The sequence below is a fragment of the Pseudorca crassidens genome, chromosome 15, assembly GCF_039906515.1.
Source record: "Pseudorca crassidens isolate mPseCra1 chromosome 15, mPseCra1.hap1, whole genome shotgun sequence".
NCBI lineage: Eukaryota > Metazoa > Chordata > Mammalia > Artiodactyla > Delphinidae > Pseudorca > Pseudorca crassidens.
Genome location: NC_090310.1, coordinates 63,298,826 through 63,326,005, shown reverse-complemented (window position 1 = coordinate 63,326,005; position 27,180 = coordinate 63,298,826). Strand labels below are relative to the sequence as shown.

The 27,180-nt window shown below is 54.3% G+C and overlaps 1 protein-coding gene across 8 annotated transcripts in view; it reads left to right on the top strand.

The window, feature by feature from the left end:
* Positions 1-27,180, top strand: part of NOL4L (nucleolar protein 4 like) — a 129,675-nt gene that overhangs the window by 76,200 nt on the left and 26,295 nt on the right. For 2 of the 8 annotated variants that reach the window (XR_010935210.1, XM_067707814.1), the window contains exon 5: positions 24,207-24,348. Coding sequence is in view for 7 of the 8 variants with exons in the window: in XM_067707814.1 (XP_067563915.1) it covers positions 24,207-24,348 (142 nt within the window). In the remaining variant the exon portion in view is untranslated. Of the gene's footprint in view, positions 1-14,638; positions 14,701-15,734; positions 15,885-23,074; positions 23,113-23,309; positions 23,657-23,747; positions 23,914-23,939; positions 24,075-24,206; positions 24,349-27,180 lie in introns of those variants that run through there. The other 6 variants (XM_067707817.1, XM_067707816.1, XM_067707819.1 and 3 more) reach the window with 6 other exon arrangements.

The following is a 27,180-nucleotide window of genomic DNA, read 5'->3' as shown; positions in this document are numbered from 1 at the left end:
TCAAGTGTTCATCTTTTTTGTTTATTTGTATTCATTTTTATTTTTATCAATAAAAAATACATGTCTTAGAAGTCATATAGAAAAACAGCAGATCCTGTCCCAGCCTCCCCACTTCAATTTCTACCCTTCAGAGACAGCCTCCATTCTTTCTTATCTTTTAGCTGTCTCTTCTGGTATTTATCTCCTATTTCTACATAACATGTGCTCATGCTGCTAGTTCTTGATTTTTCAGTTTGGGCTGTTTTGGTTATTGTTGTTTAATTTCCTGCTGGAGGAGATAAGTATGTACACTATTACACCCTCTCATAAACACATGTATTATTTCTCCTTCTTCCATCCCTCAGTATTATTTGTACCTCCCTATTTAGGTAAATTATTATATTTCTATTATAATGGCTGTATAGGTTATTCATAGCTGAGCCAATCAGCACACTGTGATTACATTTTCTTTCTTTTGATTCCCCAGAGTTAGCGATTGCCTCTTTTTTTCCAGCCTTAGCCCTCCATCTTTTGAGCTTGCTTATGGTGTGTGTGTGTGTGTGTGTGTCATTTTTATTTTTATGTACTCAGATTTATCAGTTTTTTTCTTTAATAGCTTCTGCATTTGAGTCTTAAGAAAAACCTAACTCCACTCTGCCTCCGTGTTCTCTTTTAGTATTTTCATGTTTTTAGAACAGTTTTAGATTTAGAGAAAAATTGAGAAGCTAGTGCAGAATTCCCACATTATCCACCCCCACACAGTTTTCCCTATTTTTTTTTTTTTTTTGTGGTACGCGGGCCTCTCACTGTTGTGGCCTCTCCCGTTGCGGAGCACAGGATCCGGACGCGCAGGCTCAGCGGCCATGGCTCACGGGCCCAGCCGCTCCGCGGCATGTGGGATCTTCCTGGACCAGGGCACCCACCCGTGTCCCCTGCATTAGCAGGAGGACTCTCAACCACTGCGCCACCAGGGAAGCCCATCCCCTATTATTAATATCTTACATTAGTATGATACATTTGTTACAATTAGTGAACCAATACTGATACATTATTAACTAAAGTTTATATATTATTTAGATTTCCTTAGTTTTTACCTAATGTCCTTTTTCTGTTCCACAACCCTATCTGGGATACACTATTAACATTTACTTGTCACATCTCCTTAGGCTCCTCTTGGCTGTGATAGTTTCTCAGCCTTTTCTTGGTTTCGATGACCTTGATAGTTTTAAAGCATACTGGTCAAGTATTTTGTAGAATTTTGGAATTTCTCTGATGTTTTTCTCAATATAAAACTGGGCTTATGGGTTATTAGGAGGAAGACCACAGACACAGTGCCATTTAAAAAAAAAATTTATTGAAGTATAGTTGGTTTACAATGTTGTGTTTAATTTCAGCAGACTCAGTTATACATATACACACACACACACACATATATATTCTTTTCATATTCTTTTCCATTATGGTTTGTCACAGGATATTGAATATAGTTCCCTGTGCTATACAGTAGGACCTTGTTGTTTATCCATCCTGTATACAGTAGTTTGCCTCTGCCAATGCCCAGCTCAGAGTGCCATTTTTACCACATCGTATCAAGTGTACCTACTGTCACCATGACTCATGACCGTTGATGTTGCCTTGGCCACACCGGCTGACATAATGTTTGTCAGGTGTCATCACTGTACACTTTGGAAGGAAGTCACCATGTGCAGCCCACACCTAAGCAGTGGGGTTTATAATTTCCCTCCTTGAGGGTAGAGTGTCTACATACATTATTTGGAATTCTTTTGCATGGGAGGTTTGTCTCTCCTTCCTCATTTATAAATCTATTCAATCATTTACTTAAATGGCTATTTATTCTATACTTGGGGTTATAACTCAGTACTGCTGTATCTATTTTGATGCTCCAACTGTTCCGGCTTTGGCCACCGGGAGCTCTTTCAGCCGGCTCCTGTGCTCTTTTGACATACCCCCATTGAAGTTTTTTGTTGGTTTGTTTTTTGAAGGATTTTATTTTGTTTTAGTGTTTCTTTACTACAAGATGCTCCAGGCTCATCTTGTATATATTCTACCCCAATCCTAGAATCAGCCATATCTTCCTTATATTATAGAATCATATGAAAAACCAAGATCTGGGCACTAAGTGTACTCATTGCTACTGGGGTGTCCTTTCTTTTAGACCCTCTCAGATGACAGAGCAAAAACATATACGTGTTTTCATTTTTCATATTTGATCTTTGATCCATTTGGAGCTCATCCTAGTATATTCTAAGATACAGGTCCTGCTTTACCCTTTTGTGTCAACATCATTTATTAAGGAATCTATTTTCTTCCCACTGATCTGAGATGCCACCTTTATAATTTACTAAATTTCCATCTGAAACAGAGTGTACTTCTGTTCAGTCCACGGTTGCTTTGTCTGTTCATGTACCAGCTACACACTGTTTTAAGTATTGAGACTAATATGTCTTAATATCTAATACATGTAATTAATGTATCTTACTACGTAGCAGGAATGGTTCCCCTCCTTGTTGTCCTTATTTTTTAAAGTTTCCTTGGCTTGAAAAAAGAAGTATTTGAAAAAAAAAAAGTTTAATGCCTTAAAAAATTTCATACTCCATTCCTGGTGAGGGAAAGATACTGAGGCACCATTGATCCATCCACGTGAACATGAAGCTGAAACACTTTGAGTGCAGGCCTTTCTGTTCGCCCAGCAGACCGGGTGGGCCATGAGCCAGGAGCATCACACTTCCGTGCTGGAATCTGGGGGCTATAAATATTGACAGCCCAGCGTTCCCATCCTCCTAAAGATGGTGACAGGCAAAATGGGGCATCGCTAAAACTTGAGACGGAAAGTTTTCTGGGAAACCTCTTTTTTTTTTTTTTGTGGTACGCGGGCCTCTCACTGTTGTGGCCTCTCCCGTTGCGGAGCACAGGCTCCGGACGCGCAGGCTCAGAGGCCATGGCTCACGGGCCCAGCCGCTCCGCGGCATGAGGGATCTTCCCGGACCGGGGCACGAACCCGCGTCCCCTGCATCGGTAGGCGGACTCTCAACCACTGCGCCACCAGGGTAGCCAGAAACCTCTTTTTTGAGAAGACAAAAAGGGAAGTGAAAAACCCGTTGTCAAACATCTTTCTTACAGGGCATTGTTTTAGTGGTCAATGTATTTCACTGACAGTCCTCGGTGCTTTGAAGAAACTTGCTACAGTTTCCAAATACTTGAAGAAAATGAGCATTACGGCTGTTTTCGCCAGGGCAGCCTGGGTTCAGAGATGTCCGTGTCTCTCTTCTTTCCTCCTGCTTCCCTGAAGCTGTGTGGGAAAGAAGCAGAAAACGACCAACATCCTGTCTCCAAAGCCAGTTGCCTGATGCAGCTAGTAGATACCCCAAACCTAAACAACTCATTGTCCCCGTCCGCTCCAAAAGTCTCGGCCCCCTTCCAGGCTACCAAATCCACCCCCATGCTTGCAAGGATGCTGACGCAGCCTTTCAGCTTCATTATCTGGGGGGGGACATGCATGCAGTGCCCATAATTTACTGGTGCAGGCAGGAGAGCTGCCTGGTGCCCGGAGCAGAATCCTGCATGTGGGGCTGGCCTGAAGATGCTTTATCTGTGTCAAGGGAAAAGGCGGGGGCAAGGTCAGGAGCCGCTACCTGGGCCTCCGTCCATGGGAGCAGCTCTGTCTTCTCAGACCTCTGACTGTGAACCGCCCCTCAAGGCACCCAGGTAGCTGACTCCTTGCTCTGTCTCTAAGGACCCAACAGGAGAGGAGGTGTCTCTCCCCAGCTGGGCCAGGAAGGGGCAGCTCAAACCAGATGGTCACTGAACCAATGGCCGACCTTGTGCCCCACCCCGCTCCGACTCTGGGTCCAGCCTGACTGAGACCCAGAGGGGCCTTGTTGTCTCATGGCCACGTCCTGTTGTTGTTTTTAACAATGGAACTCCTGACCCCAGTTCTTGGATATCCCCCAGTTCGAGGGGGATATCTTGGGCAGGGCGCTTGCCCCCGCCCTCCCTGTTTTTTGTCGCATGTTTTTGAGGGCGAAGCCCCTGGTGGCTTTGTGGAGACTTCTGCTCAAGGCACCGCAATGCGGGCTGCTTGGCTCGGGGTGGGTGGGTGGGGGGGGGCGAGCATTTATGGGTTGTGGCTTTTCCACAGCTTCTTGACTCCCCCGACCTTGGCAGCCTGATGGCTCCTTCTTCTCAGGTGGGGCCCAGACGGGTCCCGGCCCCCAGCAAAGAGCTGCTCCAGGAGACCTGACCCCACTTGGTGGCTGGGTGGGCCAGGGCTTTGTAACCAGACCTGGAAAATGCAGGAGGGGTTCAGACGCTTCAGCAGCTGATGTCTGGAGATCAATTAGAGATAATGGCTCTGGGTGGACTCGAAGAAGCATGGCCAGGATTTTTCCTGGTTGTGATTACCTCATTAACCGGCCTTTTTCTTTTTCTTTTCTTTTTTTTTTTTTTTTTGAGGGTAGCACAGCAGTGTCACACTGTTTGTGCTGCCTGCCTTGTTTTACTCATACGGGGACCAGGCATCGACCCACGGGGGGCTGGGAGCTCCCCAACCTCCACTCAGACGGAGGAGGCAAAGGCCCACGCTTCTGCTCACAGCCCTCCAGACCCTTGCCCTCCCTGCGACCCTCTGTGTGTATAGTTTTTAAAAAATCTCCTCCTTCATTCATTCAGCAATCATTTAAGTTCCTTCAACGTCCCAGACGCTGTTCTGAGACAGACAAGGAGCCCGCTCTCTGGGAGTTCACAGGCCATAGAGATGATAAACAAGACAAGAAAGAAAAAAAGATATGCAAAAGTGAGATGCTTAGGGCGGAGAATTAAAATAGAGACCATCGATAGACTGCGCCTCTGGGTGAGAAGGCCTCTCTGAAAAGATGGCATCCAGGCTGAGACCCAATTGATAGGAGGTGGCCCGCTCTATAGAGGAAAGGCTTTCCAGGTGGAGCAGACAGTGAGTGCAAAGGCCCTAGGCTGGGAACAGCAAGGGGACTAGGACAGGGGAGTGAGGGGCAGATGTGCTTGGGAGAAGCCCGAGCAGCCTGCAGAGGACGGTGCTCTCTCGCCCACCTGTCGTGTGCACGTGGAACCTCAAGGCGCACCTTCCTCTTCCAGAGGAGGGCAGGGGCTTAACTGGAGGTGACAGCAAGTGGAGATGAGCGGCCAAGAGAGCCCATCGACTCCGACCCTAGGTGTGGCCCTGCCCCGCACCAGCTGCCTAACTTTCACTTCTCCAAGCTGCAGCTTCCCTGTTACTGGAACAGCACGTTTGGGCCAGACTTCAGTGGTTTTCAAAATTTGTTTTTGGACAGAGGAACCCCTTTCTTCAAGGAAACTCTTCTGGGGAGGAAGTTAGTATGTCAAGGGTCAGCAGGAGGCAGGCATGTCGCTGGGAAAGGGGCCCAGAGCTCTGCCCACCTGCCCTTCCTGCCCCCAGCCAGCCCACCTCCAGCCTTCAGCAGTAAATAACAGGGCCTGGATAGCCCTGAGCTTCGGGCTGGGGTGCTGCAGTCAGGCGGGAGAGGGGCTCAGCCCAGCATGACCACAGGCAGCCCGGCCCCAGGCTGGCCGCTCCCCTCTCTCCTGCAGCTTCCTCCTCAGTAGACGTGAGTGACAGAGCCTATGCCTTGCCAGCCCCATGGTTGCTGGGAGGCTTGGATGTTTGGAACAGCTCCAAGTGCCTCAAGAAAAAATAGGATAGAAACAGAAGATCCTCTTTACCTGGAACACTGCTGTGGCTCGGGAAGTGCCCGGGCACACCTGTGCAGAGCCTGGCACCTTTCCCTCTGCAGAGTCCTCCCCCACCCTGCACCGCAGTAGCCACAGCAGGTGCCCTGACACAACCCCCCTCCTCAGTCTCTTTAAGGAGCTGACACTCTAGGGAAAAGGCCACATGGGTCTGGGGTCCTTACTGTCCAGTCCATCCATAAACAGGAGCCCTGTGAATCAGAGAGGGATGCTTTTGACTACAGGTCTAAAAACCCAGGCGGCTCTATAAGAAAACATGAAGGTTTTCTACACCTGAAATAGGAAGAGTGGTGGCGCAGCTGTTGGTGTTGATGTCAGCCATGTTAGGTTGGTGTCTCTGTGATGTTATTGACCTTTTCCTCACACTTGCAAGTTGGCTGCTATTGCTCCAGCCATCTTGTCCACATTCAGGGTGAGAGGAAGATGGGAAGGGGAGGCGTAAGCTTAGTCCGGCAAAGCAAAAGCTTTCCCAGAGAGTTGCCAATACACTTTTGTTAACATCTCATTGGTCAGGGTCACATGGCCACTTCCAGCTGCGGGGGTGCAGGTGTGGGGCGGGGGCTGGGAAAGAAAAAATTTCACTTCCCACCTTCTGTAGTTCAGACAAGGGAGAGAGAAATGTTGAGTCTAGCTATCAGGTAAGTTAGTCCACAGTGTCTGCCATGGCCTGGGCACCATCATTTGAGCTTGACAATGCCTTTGGGTGTTAAGTTGCCACAGGCTTGGGCAGGGGGAAGAATAGTAAGGGAGGGGCTTCCCTGGCCATCCAGTGGTTAAAAGTTCGCCTTCCAATGCAGGGGCTGCAGGTCCGACCCCTGGTCGTGGAGCTAAGATCTCATATGCCTCACAACCAAAAAACCAACATGTAAAACAGAAGCGATATTGTACCAAGTTCAATAAAGTCTTTAAAAAATGGTCCACATCAAAAGAAAAAAAAGAATAGTGAGGAAAGGAAACAGAGTGGAAGCAGGGAGGAAGGGAAGAGAGGAGGGCGTGGCAGGGAGGGGAGCAGGAACCATCTTTCGAGGCCTTCTGTGTGCTGGGTCCCTTACAGACAACATGGGGAAACTGAGGCTCGGTGTCAGAGAGCTCAGGTAACTCACCCAAAGTGCGTGAGAGGCAGAGCCTGTTCCCTCCCACGTTAACGCTGCTATTTCCCAACGGATGGGTGGGGAGGTGGGGGGGAGAAGGGAAGGGAGAAAGAAAGTGATGGTGAGGTTAGGGCCAGGCCAAGGCCCCTGCACCAGCAGCTTCATGGGCACAGGCCTGGGTCTGCTTATCTCACCACCACAGTCCCTCACCTGGGTCAGGCCTTGGCACACAGTAGGGGCTCAAGAAATGTTTGTTGACTGATGTCTGTATCATTAATTACTTATCTTTCACATCATCATCATTAACAATAACTAGGGTTTGGGCAGGTGTTCTGTGTCAGGCATCAGTCCAGCGCCCTGCAGGCATCCCTGCATTTAAGCACACAGCAGTCTTCAGAAACAAGCTTCTATTATTGTGCCCCCATTTCAGAGATGAAAAAACTGAGGCTTGGAGAAGTTAAGTCTCCTGCCTGAGATCACACTGAGGAAGGGCCTGAATGCAAGCAAAACATGTCCCCTGCTCTACCCCCACCTTAGATGCTGACCGTCAAACACAGGACGCCAGCCACCAGCAAGGCCTCTGTGCAGCAACTCTGGCCCCAAAGCCTGGGCTGCTACCCGTCCCCCCACACAACCCCCACCTGCAGCCTCCGGCACGGAGGGACCACCTGCCCCAGTTTCCCAGCGTCTCGCTCAGCTCGCAGAGGGGCCCTGCCTCTCCTCCAATCACCTGCTGAGGAGCAGCCGGAGTTGCCTCCCAGGAGACTCCCAGGCCCAGCCGCCCTCAGGGGCTGCACGGAGAAGCTGGGGTTCCAGGCAGGGGCTGACCACCTCGGAGCAGCCTCAACCCCGGGGGAAACCTCTGCCCACCCAGCCCCAGACTCGCTCTAGAGGGTTCCTCTCTCTGCTCTGCTGGAGGTCGGTGAAGCACAGTGCCCCGCGGTACGTCTCAGCAGCCCCACCTGGGCAGGGCCCACCATGCACCCTGGAGACCAGCTCACCCTGCTTCAAACCCCAGCACGTCCACTAGCTTTTGGCTCTGTGACTGTGGGCATGTCCCCTGGTCTCTGAGCTGTTGGGGGACTCGATGGGTCATTTAATCTCCCTCCCACAGCCACTATCTTCGTGTGCAAAGTGGTAGTTAAATCACCCTTGTTATTTGGCTGGTCAAATAAGGTAACATATCCTACCACCCAGCACGGGTGCCTGGTAGTGTATGGGTCGCCATAATGGATTACACCAAGCTCTAAGCTGCTCAGCTATGGTAACTGGCCTCGGCTTTTTTTCCCTTTTTCATACTTTTATGGAAGTATGACACGCATACAGAAAAGAACACGTATCATTAAGTGGACAGCTCAGTAAAGTTTTACAAACTGAATCCACCTCTTGTGACCAATTCTCACATCAAAAAACAGAACTTTGTCAGCACCACAAAGACCCTTTGAGCCCCCACTCTGGTCACTAACCTTTGGCAAGGGTGACCACTCTCCTGACCACAGATTGCTTCTGCCTGTTCTACTGTGGCCTGTGTGTGCTCTTTTGCCCACAAGCATGAGTTCGTGAGAGTCCTTGAGTTGGGGCCTGCACCACTAGCTTGTTCCTTTCCATTGCTGAGCAGTATTCCACAGTGTAGCTGTACCACCACCATCCATTCTCCGCTGATGGACACTTGGTAGTGTCCAGGCCGGGGCCGCTGTGAATAGGGCAGCTATGACCATCTTGGCGTGTTTGGGGACCATCTGTACTCGTTTTTGTTGTGTGCACCCCCAGGAGCAGTAGTGCCAGGTTGCAGCTGGCCTTGGCTTTTTGGCCAAGCCTCTCCAAAGGTGCCAGGAAAGAAGGGAGAGAGGAGGTAGGTGCCCTCTCTGGGGAGCTCCAAAGTGTGGTCTGCATTAAGGGGGGTGTGCTTAATTCAGAGCTCTGTTGCAGACATCAGGGCTGTGCTGGGCAGTGGGCAGGATGGGGTCCTGAGTGATGCAGTGGTAGGTCCCTACTGTGTGCAGGATGCTACCGGGGACTCTGCCACCTGAGACCCTGTCCCAGCCCCTGAGAGCTCATGGTCCAGTTGGGGAGATGAGGTATAGCCGAGGAAATGGGAAGTACTACAAGTGCATTAAGTGATATAAGACTGACGGAGACCTGCCACCAGAGCCAGCTGGGTGGTCTGTGAGATTGACGCTCTGAGTTCAGAGGGGCCTAGATCCGGCAGGGGTGGAGGATGTCTTTGTTAATGGCCCAGAGTATATTTCTACCTAGTGAACGCCCATGCATTCTTCAATGCCCAACTTAAATGTCACCTCCTCAGTGGAGCCCTCCAGGATCCACTATGTCCTTCTCACATAACTAGGCACTTCCTTCCTAGCAGGTCCCACAACTGTCAAGTACAAACCGAATATATATCCTGTGACTAAAACCTTTGTGGTCATTTGATTAATCTCTCTCTCTCCTGCTGGCCTGCAGGCTACAGGTGGGAAGACCTGTATCTGTGTTGTTCATTGTTGTGTCACCCATACTAATCATGGTGCCTGGCATGTGGTAGGGGGTCTATACATATTTGTGGAAAACACGTGTGTCTGGAAGCATGCATGATCAAAGGCTTGAAGGGGGTCACACATGGGCAGTTGAGGGACAGCAGTTGTGAGCCTGAAGCAGAGTTCACAGTTTGGAACAGAAGGCTGTAAGGCCAGCAGGGCTGTGGAAGCCCTTAAACACCGGGCCAGAGAGCTCTAACTTGATTCTGCCCGTGACTGGGAGCCATTGAAGGTTTTGGAGTAAGAGAGATTAATTGATGACATTTTAAAGCAACACATTTCTGAAAAGGCAATTGATGAAGTTGTAATTTTTACCTTTTGTCATGGTGGTTAGGAAAGTGTATTTCTACAAGTCAGACTCTTAGTGATACGCATCATGGGAAATTTATCTGAATAGAGAAGGAGTGAGGAAACGGCATGGGACAGTTTCCCCTAGATTTCAACAAAGGTGTCAAACCAACTATGAGGTTGCAGCCAGTTGGGCAAAAATCAGTGAAGGTGAAGAATAAATGGATAAGCTGAGTTACTACCCAACCTGCAGATCAGGTATTTTGAATCCAGGCATGTGTGAAGCCCTGGAACTTCTGTCCCCGCTCTTCTTCCTACCGAGATGCCCTCTCCACTTGCCACCTGTCACATTCCTCCTGCCTTCTTTGGTTCAGAGTAGATGTCACCTCTTCCAGGAACCACCCCCCAACAGCCCCTCAGTCAGAAACGCGCCACCCCCCCCCCCCCCACCGTTTGCCATAATTGTGCTGCACCTAGAGCCTTCCCTGCTGTGGCAAGAGTTTGTCTTTATTATGCTGCGGGCAGGGACAGTTCATGGCAGGTAGAGGTGAGTGCTGGCCCTACCAGATATTAAAATATATTCCAGAGCCATGCTATTGGGACAGGAATGGACAGATCAGTAGAATAGGCAATTCCAAAAATAAGGGGAAATTAGTATACTATAAAGACGGCACTTCCAATCAGTGGATAAAGATGAGTTATTTAAAAGATGGTATTGGGGGCTTCCCTGGTGGCGCAGTGGTTAAGAATCCGCCTGCCAATGCAGGGGACACGGGTTTGAGCCTTGGTCCGGGAAGATCCCACGTGCCGCAGAGCAACTAAGCCCGTGCGCCACAACTACTGAGCCTGCGACCTAGAGCCCGCAAGCCACAACTGCTGAGCCTGCGTGCCACAACTGCTGAATCCTGCACACCTAGAGCCCGTGCTCCACAACAAGAGAAGCCACTGCAATGAGAAGCCCGCACACCATAATGAAGAGCAGCCCCCATGAGTAGCAACGAAGACCCAACACAGCCAAAAAAAAAAAAAAAAAGATGGCATTGGGACAACTAGGATAGGCATTAAAAAACAAAATAAGCTAGATCTTCACCTCACTTCTTATATGGAGAGAAATTGTAGATAGAATGAAGATTTAACTCTAATGAAGCTATAAATGCTCTAGAAGAAAATATGGGTGAATTACATTTATAATTTTAGAGTGGAAAAAGAAAAACCTTTGTTTTGACGTGAAATCCTAAAGCCCTAAAGGAAAAAAAAACCTAATGAGCCAATATAAAAAAAAAAAAGTAAAATTTTCATATGGCAAAAAATCCCATCATAAATAAAAAGACAACAAAAGGAAAACATGTTTGCAAAATATATGACAAAAGATGAATTCCCTTCCTTTCTAAACAGTTCTCACCAAAAAAACAAACCACCAACTCAAGTAAAGGGCAAAGAATATGAATAGATTGTTTAAAAAAAGGAAAAGAATTACAAGTGACCAATAAACACACGATACACATAAATATAGGCTCACATTCCCAAATGAAGAGGGCAGAGAGACACCATTTTTCACTTCTCAGATTGACAGAGATAAAGGAGGTTGCTAGTACTAAGCGCTGACAAGTGTGTAGTGAAATGACAACTACCAGATGCTGCTGGCTGCTGAGGAAACTGGTACAGCGTTTGTGGAGAGGGTTCTGACCAGCACTGTGAAAATGTAGACTCCTGATGAGGACGATAAAAGCTACCATTTACCGAGTACTCCCTCTGGGGAAAAGAGCAAGCTGTATTTTATGACCTAAGCTCAGAAGTCATAGAGCCCCATTTCCACAGCCCTATCCATTGTGCCAGGGGACCGAGGGTGTGACACCAGGAGGGGGAAGGATCATCGGGAGAGCTGGGAGGCCGGACACCACAGTTTCTGATGTCAAAGGGGACATTTTGGTGTCAAATACATTAAACACACTATCTTATTATCTGCTTTGTAGATGAGGAAACTGGTGCCCAAGGACACTTGTTTGGTGTCAGAGCCAGAACTGGAACCAGTCCCATTTGACTAGACTCTAGTCCACCTCCTCAGTGGTCTCCCGGATGCCACTCCTGCTTCCTTATAATTTCATCTCCTCTGATCTAAAAACATAATTTAGATGGCATGATTTCCTTGCTCTTAGAATAAAATCCACACACCTCACGGTGGTGTACAAGGCTCTGAGTGCTTGGCCCTGCATGCCCTCTCACCCCTACCTCCTCCCACCCTCCCCCACGCTGTAAATACACTGGTAGCTTTCAAGTCCTCAAACATGCCGAGTCCCTTCTCACCTCAGGGCCTTTGCACCAGCTGTGTCCTCTGCCTGCAAGACTGTGACCCCAAGTCTTCACCCAGCTGTCAGCTTCTAGCATCCTGGGGTCAGAGCACATGTGGGCTTACTCCTGAGAGGGGCCTTCCCTGACCACTCAGCCCAGAGCCCACCTTATCTCCACCCTCAACCCCTGTCTCCCCTCCACCCCTCACCGCCCCCATCCTCTGCGTCTCCTTCACCCCATCACCACCTCACTCTTTGTCTCTGGGATCCAACCAAGATTCAAACTTTGCATTTCATTGTTTTTTCTCATTAGTCTCGTGATTAAAAGAACAGTCCAACTAATGACAGTGAATCTTTTGAAGTGTCCGGGATACTTGTGTTATGGAGTCTCTCTTTCAGTATTTCTTGTCTGGTTGTTTCTTCATGATCAGATTCAGGTTAAGCATTTTGGAGGGGAGGACTTGACATGGGGAGAACATAACATAGGTAATGCTATGTTCTCTCACTGCATCCCTTCAGGAAGTAAGCACATCGTGTCAGGTGGTTCTACTTCGGGGTCTGCTGCATTTGATCACTTGATTGGGGGGTGTCTACCAGTCTCTCCATGGTGCAGGTACGTGTGCCTTTTATCATTAATAAGTAATTTGTAGGGATAATTTTTTTTTTTTTTTTTATGCTTTGAGATGCTTGAATAGCATCTGTTCTGGTCACACTAAGATCCTGTTATTCCGAATCACAACCTCTGGTTCCCATGGCCAGGTCCCTGCTCACGGAGCGCGCTCATTTCGTATGGGAATCCGCCTGGATGGGGTTGCTGTTTAAGAAGCTCCGCAGAGCAAATGCCCTGCTAATTTTGCCATTTACAAAGGCACCCACTGTTTGCAGAGCCTGGAGGGGACATGAAGGCAGTACCGCCCCCTTAAGCAGACTAGAGCAGCCCTTCTCTGTCATGGTCTCCCACCAGCTTGGGGCTGGAAGAAGAGACACATCACTGGGAGAATTAGTGGTCAAGAAACTAGGTTATGCCATTCCTTGTTGGGACCCATGCTGTGGCCACTTTAAGGAGATGCGCAAAGACACAGAGAGCAACCTACACAAGGTTACTCAAGGAGTGGCAGCTCCTGCAGGAATTAAGGAGCCGGGAGATTTCTGCAGGCTTCAGCACACATGAAAACTCACCTAATTCGCCGTGCTACTAAACAGCCAGGCTTCTCCAGGGCTCCCAACCGCTTCCTGTGTATCGAGTGAGGCTGGGGCTGTTTTATCTCAGGGATGGTAAATGAGTTCACATTTCATGCCTAGAGAAAATCACTGCTCTGCCCTCCTGGCGTACTAGCTCTTTCTCTTATTAGTCAGAGAAGAGGTGGCTTATCTGGGTTCAATTCCACCTTTGAACATCAGCTGGATCTGGCTTTATATTTCAAGCCCAGATGTCCACCACCGCTGTGAAATAGTGACTCAGGCCAGGAGAAGTCAGAGGTCTCTAGAAATGTGGTGGGAAGAGATGGGAAATCCTGGGCCTGAATTATCTCATTTTCAGAGTGAGGAAGGACAGTTCCCATGTTGGAAACACCCATATTTCCCTGTATGAACTGAAGATTCGTGGCCACTAATTAATTCTAAAAATCATTATTGGTGTGTGGCCGTTCAGACAATGAAGTTTCCAAACTGTCCCCCACCACAAAGGATGAGAAAGAAAGATCTCATAGAGAAAAGTGGGAAGAGTGAATTGGTTTGAAAACACATTTGATTTTAGGGATAAAAGGTGCTAATGAGTAACATGCTTAGAGCCTCCTTTAAAAACAAAGTGTGACTTTTATATTGACAGTAAAATCTTTAGCGTGTGCAGAAGGAAGTCGGTGTGCTGTTAATCTGATGTGTTGTCATCTTTTTATTTTTCTAATGGGTGAATACTGAGCCCTGAACCTGCGGTGTTGTATTTCCAACTCGTACCTGTAGAGGGAGCCTTGTTTACCTCGGATTGTTCACAATGCAAAGCTTTCAGTGGAAGAAAGAAAAAGGCTTTTTACAGAAAAAAAGTTGGAGGGTTAAAGGCAGTCTGTTTCAAAATTGCAAACAATCGCGGTGGCTGTCTCGTTTTCTCTTCTTTGCTGGTTTCACTGTGAATGAATTGTAGCGTAAAGTCAGTAGAAATTGCCCCTCCTCTTTGGATGCGACCAGAGGAACCAGGTGGTGGGATCGTTATTGGTTTGTTTTGTTTTGTTTTTTGGCCATTTCCTCACAGAATTCCACGAGGGCAGCTCTCCATCCCCGTTAAAGCACAAGATTTTCTGAAGGCTGATATGTTGGAGGGTGTGGATTTGGGGAGGCGAGAATCCGCCCTGACCAATCTTCTCTGTCGGGGGCTAATTCTGTCGGGGTACGAGCGTGTTATGTTTCAGGCTGAGTCTGAGGCTGCTCAGAGGTCCAGGGTCCCCCACCACCGCGACGCCCGGTGCCGTCTTCTCCTGCACCCCAGGTGGATGAGGTCTGACTGCGCGGAGCACTGCGTCTCTGATCCGCGTGGGTCCTTCCCCTACTGCGATTCTGTGTCTGTGGACAGTGCGCGCCCGGGTCTGGGATGGAGCAGCATTTCTTGATGTTATCCTATGACTTTACAGCTGTATCTTGTGCGTCTTAAGGAGCCCGAACTGTGTGGTCTAGAGGAGCACAATGTCCGGCGGGAGGTGGGGCGGGGAGAGAGCCGGGAGCAGGCCGGCGGCGGGCGCTGGAGATGGTTGAAATGTTTGGGTCTGACAGGTGAGCGCAGCCGGACTCTTCGGCGCCCGCCAGTGGGAAGAAGGGGAGCAGGGGAGGGTGTAAACTAAGTGGTGGGAAAGAGACAAAGGAAGAGTGAAGAGGCGAGATGGTGCGGAATAGAGGAGGGGGAGGGGAGGGGGCAGCGAATGGGCAGCAAGCCGAGGAGCCCGAGCTTGAACTTGATCGAGAAAAGGGGGGGCCCAGAGTGGGGGGGCGGCACAGAGCCGACCACGTGCCTGTCTTTCCCAGAGCTGGGTCTTGCTCTGACCGCCGGGGGGCCCAGCCCTCTGGCCCAGCAGCCCCGCCCAGCGAGGACCCAAGTCCCCGGGGAACCAGAAGACGCGCAGGGGTCGAGGGCTGTCCGAAGGCCCCAGGGTGCCGGGAGTTCCTAATAGTGCCCGAGCCACTTTCTTTGGGCCAAGTGTCTCCTCTTCTGGTCTGAACGCGGAGAGCCGACCGGGCGCCCCCCAACCCCCACCCCGGACTCGAAGACTGAGTCCTCCGCGAGCAAGGGGCGGGCACAGACCCCACCGCCTTCTTTCCCGGGCTCAGACCCCGGCAAGAATCTTCCTCCAAGCGCTTCCCCCTTAAGAGAGCTCTCCCCACAGAGAGCGCGGCGGCGCGTCCAGCGCGCCCTCATCCCTCCCCCCGTACCTGGCCCAGCACCCGCTCCTTCCTCCTCCTCTCCCCACCCCCCGCCTCTCCCTCCTTTCTCCTCTCTCTGGGTGCCTCCTTTTCCTCTCTCCCCCTCCCCCAGTGCCCACTCCTCCCGCCCGCCCGCCCGCCCGCCCCTCCACCTCCTCCTCCTGCTGCCCCTCCTACTCTCCCAGCGTGCGCCCTCCCAGTGCTCCCCTCCCCCCGGCTCCCGCCCCGTGCCGGGTCCCGCCCCCCTCCCCCGCCTCCCCTTGCCCGGTGCCCCCCTCCCCCTTCCTCCCTCCCGGCCGCGGCGCCGCCGCCGCTGCCGCCGCCGCCGCCGCCGCCGCCGCCGCCGCTCGCCTGGGCCCTCCCCCTGGCCACCCCCGCCCCCGGGCCGGGCAGTGACGCGCCGCGGCGGTGCCAGTCCCTCTCCCCGGGCGGCCGCGGCGGCAGCAGCAGCAGCAGCTGGAGCTGTAGGTCTGTCACCGCCGCCCGCCCCGCTCACTCGCCGAGCCCGACCGTCTGTCTCCGCCTCGCCTCCCGCCCAGGTACGGAGTCCGGCCCGGATCCCCGCGATCGGGCCGTTTCCGGGCCCCCGGCCGCCGCCCCCCTTCTCTTGCTGCTGCCGCCGGCCGTTGAGCTGCGGTTAGGGGGGCGGGAAGCTGGGGGGGTTCCGGGGAGGGGGACGCGGGGGAGCTTCCTGCACCGGGGCTGAGGAGGGGGGCGCGCGGAAGCGGCTGCGCCCTAGGCGGAGTGGGCTGGGGCGGGGGGCGGGTGAGTGTGACCGAATGGGGTGGGGGCCGTGAAGCCTGCACTCTGGGGGCCGCGGGCTGCTCGAGAGGTGTGCCCGGCCCCGAGTGCCGGGGGCCGCCGGGCGCACCCCACTCCCGGGCCGTGCGCGCCGCCGGTCCTGGGGGGCGGTGATTGTGTGCGCCGCGCCGCGGTATTGTGCTGCGGCCACACGGTTTGCAGCGGGCTCGGCACCGCGTCCCGGTGAGGAAGGCGTTCGCAGGCGGCGGGGTGGGGGTCAGGCTCGGGTTGCCGCCACCGCGGCCGTAGCGAGAAGGGAAGTGGACTGTTTGGAGATGTGAGGACGGGAAGCGTAGAGTGGCAGGGAGGGGCTCCCTGCCTCGGCGCGGGGAGTTGAGACGAGGTTTGCAGAGTTGAGCCCACTTCGGCAGGCCCCCGCCCTTCCCCGGAGCGGACCTGATGCCCCTGGCAAGTGTTCGGTCGGAGCGGAAGCTGGAGGCGTCGGCGGCCCCTGTCGCAGGGGCATTCCTTACTGACGGGGGCACATGGGGCGGGGGCAGCTGGCCAGAGTGAGGGCGCGCGCCCGGGTTAAGTTGGATTTACACCTCCGTCCGCCGCTCTCCGCTTCTCCAAGGCTGGACACTTTTTCCGGCGGCGGGGTGGGGGAGTGCCATTCGCGTTCTTATTCCAGCAGCTCAGGTTCAGAAGTGACCCCCCTCCCCACCCCCAATCCCACCTGGAGCTGCGTTTGCCCGAGTCCGGTCGTCCCTAGCGGGCCGCGCTTCCTGGGGGAAGTTCTCACTAAGCCTCGCTAATTAGCATTATTCCTGGAGAAAGGTTAAGGTTAGAGCGTCCTTTTCCTTATCGGGAGGCCCACCCCCCTCCTCCCCATTCCCTTCTTCCTCCCTCCTCCCCAAGAGCACAAAAGCACAAAAAGAAAGTGTGAAGAGGCACTGATCAATGGAGAAGCCACAAACCTATTAATTCAAATGGAACCTTTTTTTCCCCCCTCTAAAACATTGATTTTTCTTTCTGTCTGCTCTGAGGGGAGATTAATAACCTCCTGATTTCACCTGAAATGGTGTTTGGACTCTGTGATTTCCTCCTCTTTCTGAGAAGGATTGTGGCTTGAAATAGATCCTCCCTTGAGATAAAGCCCTACTTATCCCAGAATCAGCTGGAAACCCCAGCCTGGGCCCCTGTCCTACGAGGTGGGGGGCATGGGGAGAGGGCTGTGGGGCTCTCACAGCTCCTCAGGAGAGAGTCCTGACCAGGGGCCCTTTCTTGCCTTGCCCTCTGCTTCTGGATTTCAGGTCATTCTGGGAGAAAGACCCATTTAGGGCCCAGGCCCCAGTGGTAATTTAGCCCCCAGGTAGTAAATTACCCCTATATTGGAAAACCATTAGGGCCTCAGTGTGTCCATGAATGAATAATATCAAGCTTAATTTAACTCCATCTCAAGGTGGGCTTGTCCTGGAGAGTCAGGGTTTGAGACAGCACCTCCTCCCACATCCTTGCACCATGGCTGGGTGCCAAGACCCCATTCAGCACCTTCCTGAGGAACAGCAGGAACAGAGCACCCAGGGCCTTCCTCCCAGCTGGAAAGGCTGATTTGGGGAAGCTTTTGTGGCCTCCGTCACCCTGGGGCCATGTGGAGCTGAACTGCCCCTGAGTTGCTCAAGAACTTTTTTGACTTGTCTGGGCCCTTTTCTTGGAAGGAAACTCCTGCAGGGGATTAGTGCAGAGTGATTTCTCTCCAGCCCTCTTTTTGGCTGGAAGAACCCTGTCTACTGAAGCTCATCTCTCCAGCCTCCCTTTTAAAGAGACCCCTGTTCAAGGCAGGGCCTGGGGTATCAGTGAGGCCCTCGTGGTGAGGAGTGCTGGGAAGACAGCCAGTTGCCTTTGCTTGGGAAACAAAAGCCCATTTTACACTCAATACACTAGTAGGAAGGTGTTGAAAATGCTCACCCCAGCATCCAGGCACCCATGACAGCAAAGACAACAGAGCGTCCCTGTGTAGATGCGAACATGTTTCTGACGGACGCTGTGTGCATGTGTGTGTGTGTGTGTGCACGTGTGTGTGGGGGGGGGCTACCTAGAATGTGCTAGGTGATCAGCTGTATCAGCCCTCCCCACTTCCCATTTCCCAGATGAGCCTGTATGCTTGTACGACTAGGAAGCAGAGGAGGTACGCTGGCAGGAAGGAGTGGAATTGCGCGGGAGTGTCCCCGGGAGGCTGGCCTCCTCCCCTGGTGGCCAGGTGGGCTTGGGAAGGAGCATGAGCTGCAGCCTTGGGGCCCCGCAGCTCCCAGGAGCTGTGGCTCCGACCACCCTACGATTTCATTTGTGCTGTTCCTTCCCAACAGGGATTTGAACCCTTGTTGCCTTGGATCCTGGAGGGTTTTCGTCTTCCATTAATAAGCCATCTGATGAACTGAAGTGGTTAAGTTGGGGTCAAATGCGGTTCAGTACCTCCTTGGCATGCTCAGAAGGCTGTGTGTGTAATGCTCGCTGACATGGAGACAAGGGGGGGAATTGCCTCGCACTGAAGAATTTCCAGGGCCTGGAAGGGGCCTGCAGGTGTTCCTGAAGGAGGTGCTCACTTTCTCCGTCTTGGTGCCCGCCTGCTTGGGTTAGGGCCGGTGCCAGGGCAACTGCCTTGAGCCTGGTGGTCTTTCTGGCAGGAGCTTCAGCTTCTCATCAAAAAGACCCCAAGGGCTGGACAGAGAGGGGCTCTGTTTCCTGCCTGGCCCATGCCTGCCTTCCGCCCCTCCTCTGAAACACACACCCAAGAAGGCTCCTGGTCAGGGCTTACGGCTCACAACTGCGCTAAATTCACAGCAAATCCTCCTCCTTTTCTCTCTCAAAGCAAGTGGTAGAGATAGAGTTACAGCTCTGAGGAAAGGCCTGGAAAATGTTGTGGAGGCAAAGCCCAGGATCCCTGTCCTGGAGGATGCAAATGGCTCAACTTCAGAGGCACCAGGAACCCAGTTCCCGAGAAAGTGACCCCAGTTGTAAAATAATCAGGTTACTGATAGCACCTGCCCCTGGTTACGTGCCATGGATACAGGCGCGTTTCCACCATTTCCCCTCTGGTCTCCCATTTTCTCCTCCTCCTGGGCTGAGCCGTGCTTGGTACTATTGCTTGCAGAGGAGGAAGGGCCTCCGAACCTGGGTGGAGAGAAACTGAACCTGCCCGTGAATTTTGGACCACAGATAAGAGCAGGGAGGGTTTGGTCGGCTCCTCTCCTTCTGCCCAGAGTCAGGGCTGCCAGATTGGGGTGTGTCCCAGGGGCTGTCTGGGTGCTGTCTGCCTGCCCCCTCTCCCTGCCCCAACTCTTGTGTTCCCTTTTCAGAAGAACATTTGACCTGATCGCCCTGTGACCCGCAAGTGGCTCAGGTCCTTTGGTGCCTAATAAATGATGGACTTTTGTCAACAGGTGGGCAAGGCTGCAGGCTTCAGGGTGTCCGAAGGTAAGGTGAGAGGAGCCGGGGGTACTGGCTGGCCAGTCACGTGGGGTCTAGGGAGAGGGGACCTGGAAGTAATGGATTGTACACACTCTTATTTTCTAATGTAAGTTTCATTGAAGTTTGTTTAAAGAAAGAGAAATTAGTAGGCTGAGTTCCCTTGAGATTCCAGAGGGAAAAACAAGCAGTGCCCGACTTATGACCTCTGGGCCTGGCCCTTCATAGCCTGCGCTGGCATCTCCCGCAGGTCCTCAGGCCCGGCTGTGCCCCCCTCTGCTCATCGTTGATGGGCTCTGAACTGTGTACTGGTAATTGCCTGTGTAATTGGGCTGCTCCTGGAGCCTGGGCTCAGTGTGAGCCGGTGAGGTTACAGTCTGCCCTCTGCAGCTGGGAGCTCTGCTGTAGCAGGTGGGTGGCAGAGGGGGCTTGGGAAACCTTCTGTCCCAGGTCAGCCCTGGAAGTGAGGGTGTGGGAGCTAATTTTGATTGGAACTTAAGAGTTTGGCAGGTTTTTAAAGTTAGGTTTAATAAGTTTGATTTCTCACTTAGAAAATTGCTGTATCAGTGGTGTCAGAAGCTTAGCTAGAACCATCACCCACAAAACAGGGATTCGTGTGGCAGAACCCTGGGGGTTGTAGGAACCCTCGCTGGGGAGAGCTGGATGGTCGGTAGATAACTGGAGAGGGGGTTCCCCAGCCCCCTTCTTTCTCTGCGCTTACAAGTGGGTCAGAATTTTTCTCTGTTCTTCCCTAAATAACAGGGCCCTGGAGGAAAGGAGCCCTGCCACAGTCTTGGTGCCCCTAACGTAACACCAGCACACAGTAGATGCTCTGTAAGTGCGCGTCGACTCATTGACGAGAGTGAGCTGGGTGTGGGTATGGGTGTAAATACAGCTTCGTCTCCCACGGAGTTTCCTTTGGGTCTCGTCCTGAGACACTTTGTTGTTAAGGAATCTGATTCTTCCGATTGAAGGGAGGAAGTGTGGTGAGGGGGCCCCTCGGTGTGGGGGACTGTCATGTGGGCTCTGGGCACAGACAGCCTGGGTTCAGATCCCAGCTCTGCCACTAGCTACGGTGCCCTTGGGCTGAGGCAGGTCTCCAAGGGGCGGGCGCCAGATCTGGAGATAGGCCTTACACGGGTGCCTGCTTTCTCTGCGGGGCTGTTGCGAGGAAATCTCATAACACCCCTGCCGCAGAGCCCTTCATGTGTGGGCACTGGGTGCTCTTCATTATCGGGCGATTGCAACTCAATGTAAAATTTAGCCCACCTGTGCCCCGTTTGGCCTGTCAGGGCAGGGAGAAGTGGAGGGGGGCCATTTTGGTGGATAGTTAAGTGATCTGAGCCAGAGAAACCTGAGGCTCTGCATGGGGGCGCCTGGCAGCTGCAGGGGGGGATGCGGCACGGCAGCCAGGGTCCAGGTTTCATATGGTCTCCATTCAGGAGCTGTGTTCAGTGGGTCCACGTCCCTGATTGTCAAACTGTTGCCGCGTCCTCATTAAACACCAGTATCATGCCAGGCAATTCAGCCAATTTGACTGGTCTCGCTGGCCTTGTCCAGAGAGCGTAGAGCCTGGTCCCCGCTCTTGGGAGGACTTAAGGTTTTCTTGGGGAAAGAGAGGGCGGAGAGCCACTGTGCCGCCTGCTGCAGCTGAGTTCTGTGCCTGCCTAAGTGCCAGGGCTGATGGTACCGGCAGGCAGAGGGTGTAAGGAAAGGAACGATGGAGACTGAGCTGGAGTTGATGGAGCCAGGGGGACGGACGTGCGTTTGGAGTTTGGGTTGTGGGGCACCGAGGCAGTGCGGGCGTTCCAGGTGAGGGGCAGGAAGGAGGGTGCTTCTGGGCCTCCAGGACCGCCCACCTGTGGCTCTGCCACTTGTTAGCTCGTGACCTTGGGCAGGTGCCTTCACCCCCTGGAGCCTCAGCCTCCTCATCTGTAGAATGGGGCTGATAACTGCACCTACCCAGCGGGCCTGTGGCGCACTTGGCACCTGATAAACATGGGCTTCTGTTGTTTCTGGTTGTTTTTTTTTTTTGGTTTTTTGCGGTACGCGGGCCTCTCACCGCTGTGGCCTCTCCTGTTGCGGAGCACAGGCTCTGGACGCTCCGGCCCAGCGGCCATGGCTCACGGGCCCAGCTGCTCCGCGCCATGTGGGATCTTCCCGGACCGGGGCACGAACCCGTGTCCCCTGCATCGGCAGGCGGACTCTCAACCACTGCGCCACCAGGGAAGCCCTGTCGTTACTGTTTTAAACGCTGCCAGGTGGGGCTAGAATGTGGGAGCCTTCAGCGCTGCAGCCAGCAGCTCGGACTTTTTCTTGCTCCTCAGTGAGAACCTGTGTGTTTAGCGGAACACACCTTCTCTGAGCTGAAGATGGCTGCCCAAGATGACGTGCCCCGCATGGCTCCGCTGCCCACCGCTCACCCATCCCCCGGCCACTGTGGCCTCCGGGCTGCTTGCTGGAAGCCACCAGCACGTGCTGGTGCGTGGTGCACTCCCTACGTGGACCACCCCCTCTCCAGCAACCTCCCTCACTTCTGCAGGCCTCTGCTCTGATTGTCTCCTGACCAGTGAGGCTCCTCTTGGCCACCCTGGCAAACACAGTCCTGCAGGTCCCTCTTCCTCTTCTTCTACTTTATTCTGCTTTATTTTGTAGCCCTCGTCGCCCCTGATATTATGAGTTTTTCTGCTGATTGTCCATCGCCCCCACTGGGCAGTGAGCACTGGGAAGGCCAGGAGTTGTCCACAGCTGAATTTTCCAGCACCTAGAAAGGTGTTGGGCACATAGTAGGTGTTCAGTAAATACTTGTTGAGTAAACGGACGGAGCATTTTGAATAGATGTTACTCCCAGATGTGAACAGAATACTTGGTCCTTTAAACCATGAGTGTTTCGACAATACCCAAGAGCCAGGAGAGGGCCTTCCTGCTTCAGCAGGGACTTCAGGTCATACCCTGAGCACAGTGACCCCTGGGCAGCCAGGAAGGAGCCAGGGCCCCAAGCGAGGATGGCCCAGTTCCTGGCTCCCAGAACCTGTATGGCCCTACCCCTCCAAGGGTCCTTCTCCCCACCTGCCCGCCACCCCTCGCTCTGGGTCCTGTCCTGTTAGCGTAGGGAGAGTCTTGTTGCCCTTTGTGCAGAGAGAACCTTTTGAACGTGTGTCTCTCCCTCCTCCCTCCGGGTGTGAGAACACAGTCTGAGTGAGTGTGTGAGTGAGCGTCCTTGTGTATGAGGAGCAGGGCGGCCCGTGGGAGGGAAGCAGAGTGCGTGCGTGTGTGGGGAGAGGGCACGAGAGCACATGTGGTCCCCGTCCCCTGAGGCTCTGGGCGTGCTGCGTGGGGACCCCTGAGCTGGGCGGAGCTGGCGTTCTGGCCGGGCTTGAGTCCTCCTGATTCAGCCGCAGAGGGTGCACACTCGTGCTGCACAGAAGCTATAAATTCCAGGAAACTCCCTGCCAGCCGGGCCGGTGGGGGAGGGAGTGAGGATAATCCAGGCTGGTTCCCCAGCACTTGGAGAGCAGATGTGTCTGCCTTGGACAGCAGCAGAAGAAAGTTCAAACCGAAGTGTGTTTGCTCGCTATAAAAGAGACCTCTGTGAGGGGCCCCTGGAGGGAGGCCTTTGGGGGGTAGTGCTCTGCCAGAGGTCCTTACTGGGGGCCCACAGAGGCCACTGTATCTTGCTGGGGAAGGGGAAGGGGCAAAGCCAGAGCTCCAGGGTGTGGGAGCCGCTGGGTCATCTTTCTTGCGTTTTGCAGCCAGCTCCCAAACACAGTTGCTTGCTGCCCCTGAAAGAGGCTGGGCCAGGAGGAGGTGGGGTCCCTTCCCACTGGAGGGCTGGGTTGAAGGGGCCCCGCCCCGGGGGTTCCCTGATGACTGGCCAAGGGCTCACTGAAGCCAGCGAGGGGAGAGGAGGCAGGCGTGGTCCTCTACAGCAGGCCCTCCGGCTGTTTGGAAGGCCCTGGCGGCCCCCCAGGCCCTTGAGCCGAACCCCCTTTGCGGTCTGATCCGAACCCTCGCCTGCCCCACCCCCTTCCTTCTCTATACTTCTGGGGCTGGCCTTTTCAGCTCTGGAAGCCGCCCAAGAGCATATCTTTGAAGCACAGCAAAGGTTAGGAAGGAGGAAGACAGAAATGTCCTCTGGGCTGGGGGAGTGGGAGAAAGGAATTCCATGCATGCTCCACGGGAGTCGGGAAGCAGGCGTGGTGGGCGCGATCAGCCTGGCCTCGGTGGTGCCCGGCTTGTCCTGCTGCCCACTTCTGCTCGCCTGGCCCTGCGTGGAGCGAGCCCTCGTCGCCGGGCTGTGGGCAGGGAGTGGGGAGCAGTGGCCCTTGTTTACAGCGGTTGCTTCAGCCTTGGCTCACAGGGGTAAGAGCCAGGCCCTGCGATCCGCCCCTACAGGATGCGAAACCTCGTAATTGTCTTCAATTACAGACAGCGCCGGCCCTCAGCCCCGGCTTCCGACAGGAACCAGAGCCCGAGCCACTTCCATGGGAGGGTAGGGGGAGCAACCCAGCCCCCACTGCAAGGTTTGGGGGCGCCCTACAGCCTTTGGGGGCACCTCCAAACGCCCACGGGCCTTGGGGTTCTCCCAGAATGCTGCCGAGGGGCTGCAGAGAGCCCGTCCCTGTTGAACGCCCACCTTCTTTGTCCCTGATCAGGATGAAACTTCTGTGAGCAGTGAAGATTTTGATATGAACGACTCCACATGGATGTCAGCTGACCCACACCTGGCCTCCAGCCTGAGTCCCAGCCAGGAGGAGAGGATGCGGAGCCCGCAGAACCTCCACAGCCAAGAGGACGGTGAGTGTCCCTTTGTGGCTGGTGGGGGAGGGGCTGTGTCCCCGCCTGCAGGGTCCTAGGAATCCCGGGGGGGCGGGTAGGGGGGGCAGGGGTAGAATCTGGGCTGGAGCCTCTGGGGGCGGCTGGGCCCAGGCTGACAGCTGCCCTCAGTGTTCTCAGCGTCTCCACAGGCCCCACTGCCCCCAGCCCCTAGTTCCGGGGAGAACAGTTGTTCCTCCCAAAGGTGAAGGGCTCAGAGCTCTTCGGGGATAGGCAGCCTGATGGTGTCCTCCCTGTTTGCTCTGATGCTCACGGGCTGGTGGGACATGGATTTTGAAGTTATCACGGTTCAGGTCTGGGAAGGTTAACAGTGTGCCTGACCCGGAACAGTCCAGCTGCCCAGTAACGAAAACAAGAGCTGGGCTTCTGTGGCCTGGATGTGAGGCTACAGGACCAGGGTCCCTTCCCTTCCCCTGGTCAGCGAGCAGGCAGTGCGCTTGTCCACGTGTGTGCCCAGGCCCTTGGGATGAGAGGTGGTCTGGTGAGGAGCTGTCACCCGCCAGGGCCTGCCAGCCAGCCTTCTCTTGCCTCTCTTGGAACACAGGCTCCTTTCTTGGGGTAGGAGCGCTGGGGTCAGAGTCAGACCCCAGAGGTCCACTCTGGTGCTCCCACGCTGAGCCCCGGGGCTGGGCTCTGGGACTCCGGTGTCTGCCTCAGTTAGATGCATTTGTGGGCGTGGGGTGGCACCTGTAGTCACAGCGTCCCGGGCGGGCCGGGCTCTGCTCTCCCAGAGGAGGTGCTTGGGGGTGGGGGATGAGCTGGAGAGAACTGGGGTGTAGAGCTGCAATTAGGAGGGGTCGAAGGTCGGGGCCTGGAATGTGGGCGGGAGGTGCAGGAGTAAAAAGGGGTGTAATGTTAACTCTGTGAAACGGGCTAGCCTTAAAGAGTAAATAAGGAGTAGGAGCCTTGCAGTTTGGGTCAAAGTTCGTCTCCATGGCGGAACCCGCGTGCCTGCCTCCCCACAGCCCTCCCAGGCCTGAATCCGGCTTTGTCTGGGAGGAGACCCAGCCCGGAGGCCACTGGGGGTGGCTGCGCCTGGGTCTGGGGAGCCCAGGGTGTGGTTCTGTGAGGAGTGGGGTTCGAGGCTGCTGGGAAAGAAAAGGCTTTTGTCCCTTGACGCTACATGAGGTCAGCAGGACCCCCTTGTGCTGCGAGCCTCCCAGACCAATTCCGCCTTCCAGCTCCAGCGTTCCCGCGGGTGGGGAGCGGGGCAGGGGCAGCGCATGCTGTCGGGGGGCTCTGGGGCCCGGACGTGCCCAGCAGCTGACCTCCCGCCTCATCTGAGCTGATTGAGGGCCACAGCCAAAGGCCACACCGAGGGCCACACCAGCAAAGCTCAGCCCAAGGCTGTCGGTTACACCTTCCCAGGAAGGATCCAGAGCATTTATTTTTAAAAACCCCAGAGTAGTAGGACTGAATGGGCGCCCTAGTCCCCCAACTCATTCTCAGAAAACTCGTGTTATTGTTGCTTACAGCCACCCTTTGGCGGGGGGCGGGGTGGGGGGTGTCTCAGCTCTGTCAGAGACACTTTCCAGGGAGATGTGGTGATATGGGGGGGCCTCCAGGATCAGGTAGCAGAAGGGAGTGTTTCTGTGGGGTTTACAGGGCTTCCCCAGCCACGGAGGCTAATGGGGTCAGTGTGTCCCGCAGCCCGTCCTGCAGGAGCCAGGTGGCGGCGCCAACCCGGGTGTGTGTCATCACACGTGTCCCCCACCCCTCCGGCCGCCCAGGTCCCTCCTGACTGGGTGCTGGGGCCGAGGCAGGCTGGCCCGCTGACAGGACGAGGGTGTTTATGAGGGCAGGCAGCCAGAGCTGGAGACAGGGAGGATGGTGTTGACCACGATACCATCGATTTAATTATTTCATCAGAGGCTGTGTCTGGAGGCTGTGGGTTGACGTGCTGGCCAGAGGCCGACCCAGACCCAGTGCAGGGGGTCGCAGGCTTTGAGAGACCGGCTGGCTTGGTCTCTGCTGCCCTTCTGGTCCTAGATCTGGTGGTGACTCCCGTGTCTGTCCAGACCAGTGGGCTCCCAAAGCTGGGCGCAGACCCGGCCTGGAGTCCTTGGCCAGTCCTCCAGCCCTCCCTCTGCAGGTGCCTGCAGTGTAGACGTGAGCTGAGATCCCACTCCCATCAGTGAATCGGTGGGAGACCGTTGGGGGCTTCAGGGTGTTCTCATGTCCCCTGTTGTTAAAGAAGGACTGGGCAGGGACAGGCCAGGCAGGGGCTCTGTGTGCGTCCAGGCACAGCCCTCCATGGTCTCCACTCCCTGCTCCTGTGCCTTCATCCAGAAGCTTCCCCAACGCCACCGACCCCCAGGACGGCTTGGCGCTCGGTCTCTGGCCCTCGGTCCTGCCTCGGGGGTCCTCAGTCTGAGGCCCCCACTGTGAGCTCCGCAAGGGGCAGACCACGTGGATCTCGCCCTCTGCTGTCCCCGGTGACTCTGCACGCCTGGCACGTCATAGGGGCCTGCTGAATGTTTGTTGCCCGAATGAATAAAGGAGCGAACACTTATTGAGGCCTACCCCCGAGCGCACCCTCCAGAGGGGATAGAGGTCTGCCCCCGCCAAGTCGGCTCCTTTGTTCCCGAGGATACCCCCCAGTCTGAGCACCTGGGTCTTTTCCTTTAGCCAGAAAGTGTGGGGACTCCCAAGGCCATGCCAGGGAGCAGCAGCCCACCCCTGCTGCTCAGGGATACAGCCAGAGCATTTCAAGAAACCAGGCAGTTTGCACAGATTCACACCTGTTGGTGGATGTGAATCGGGGGCCCTCCTCTTCCTCCAGCACCTCCTCCT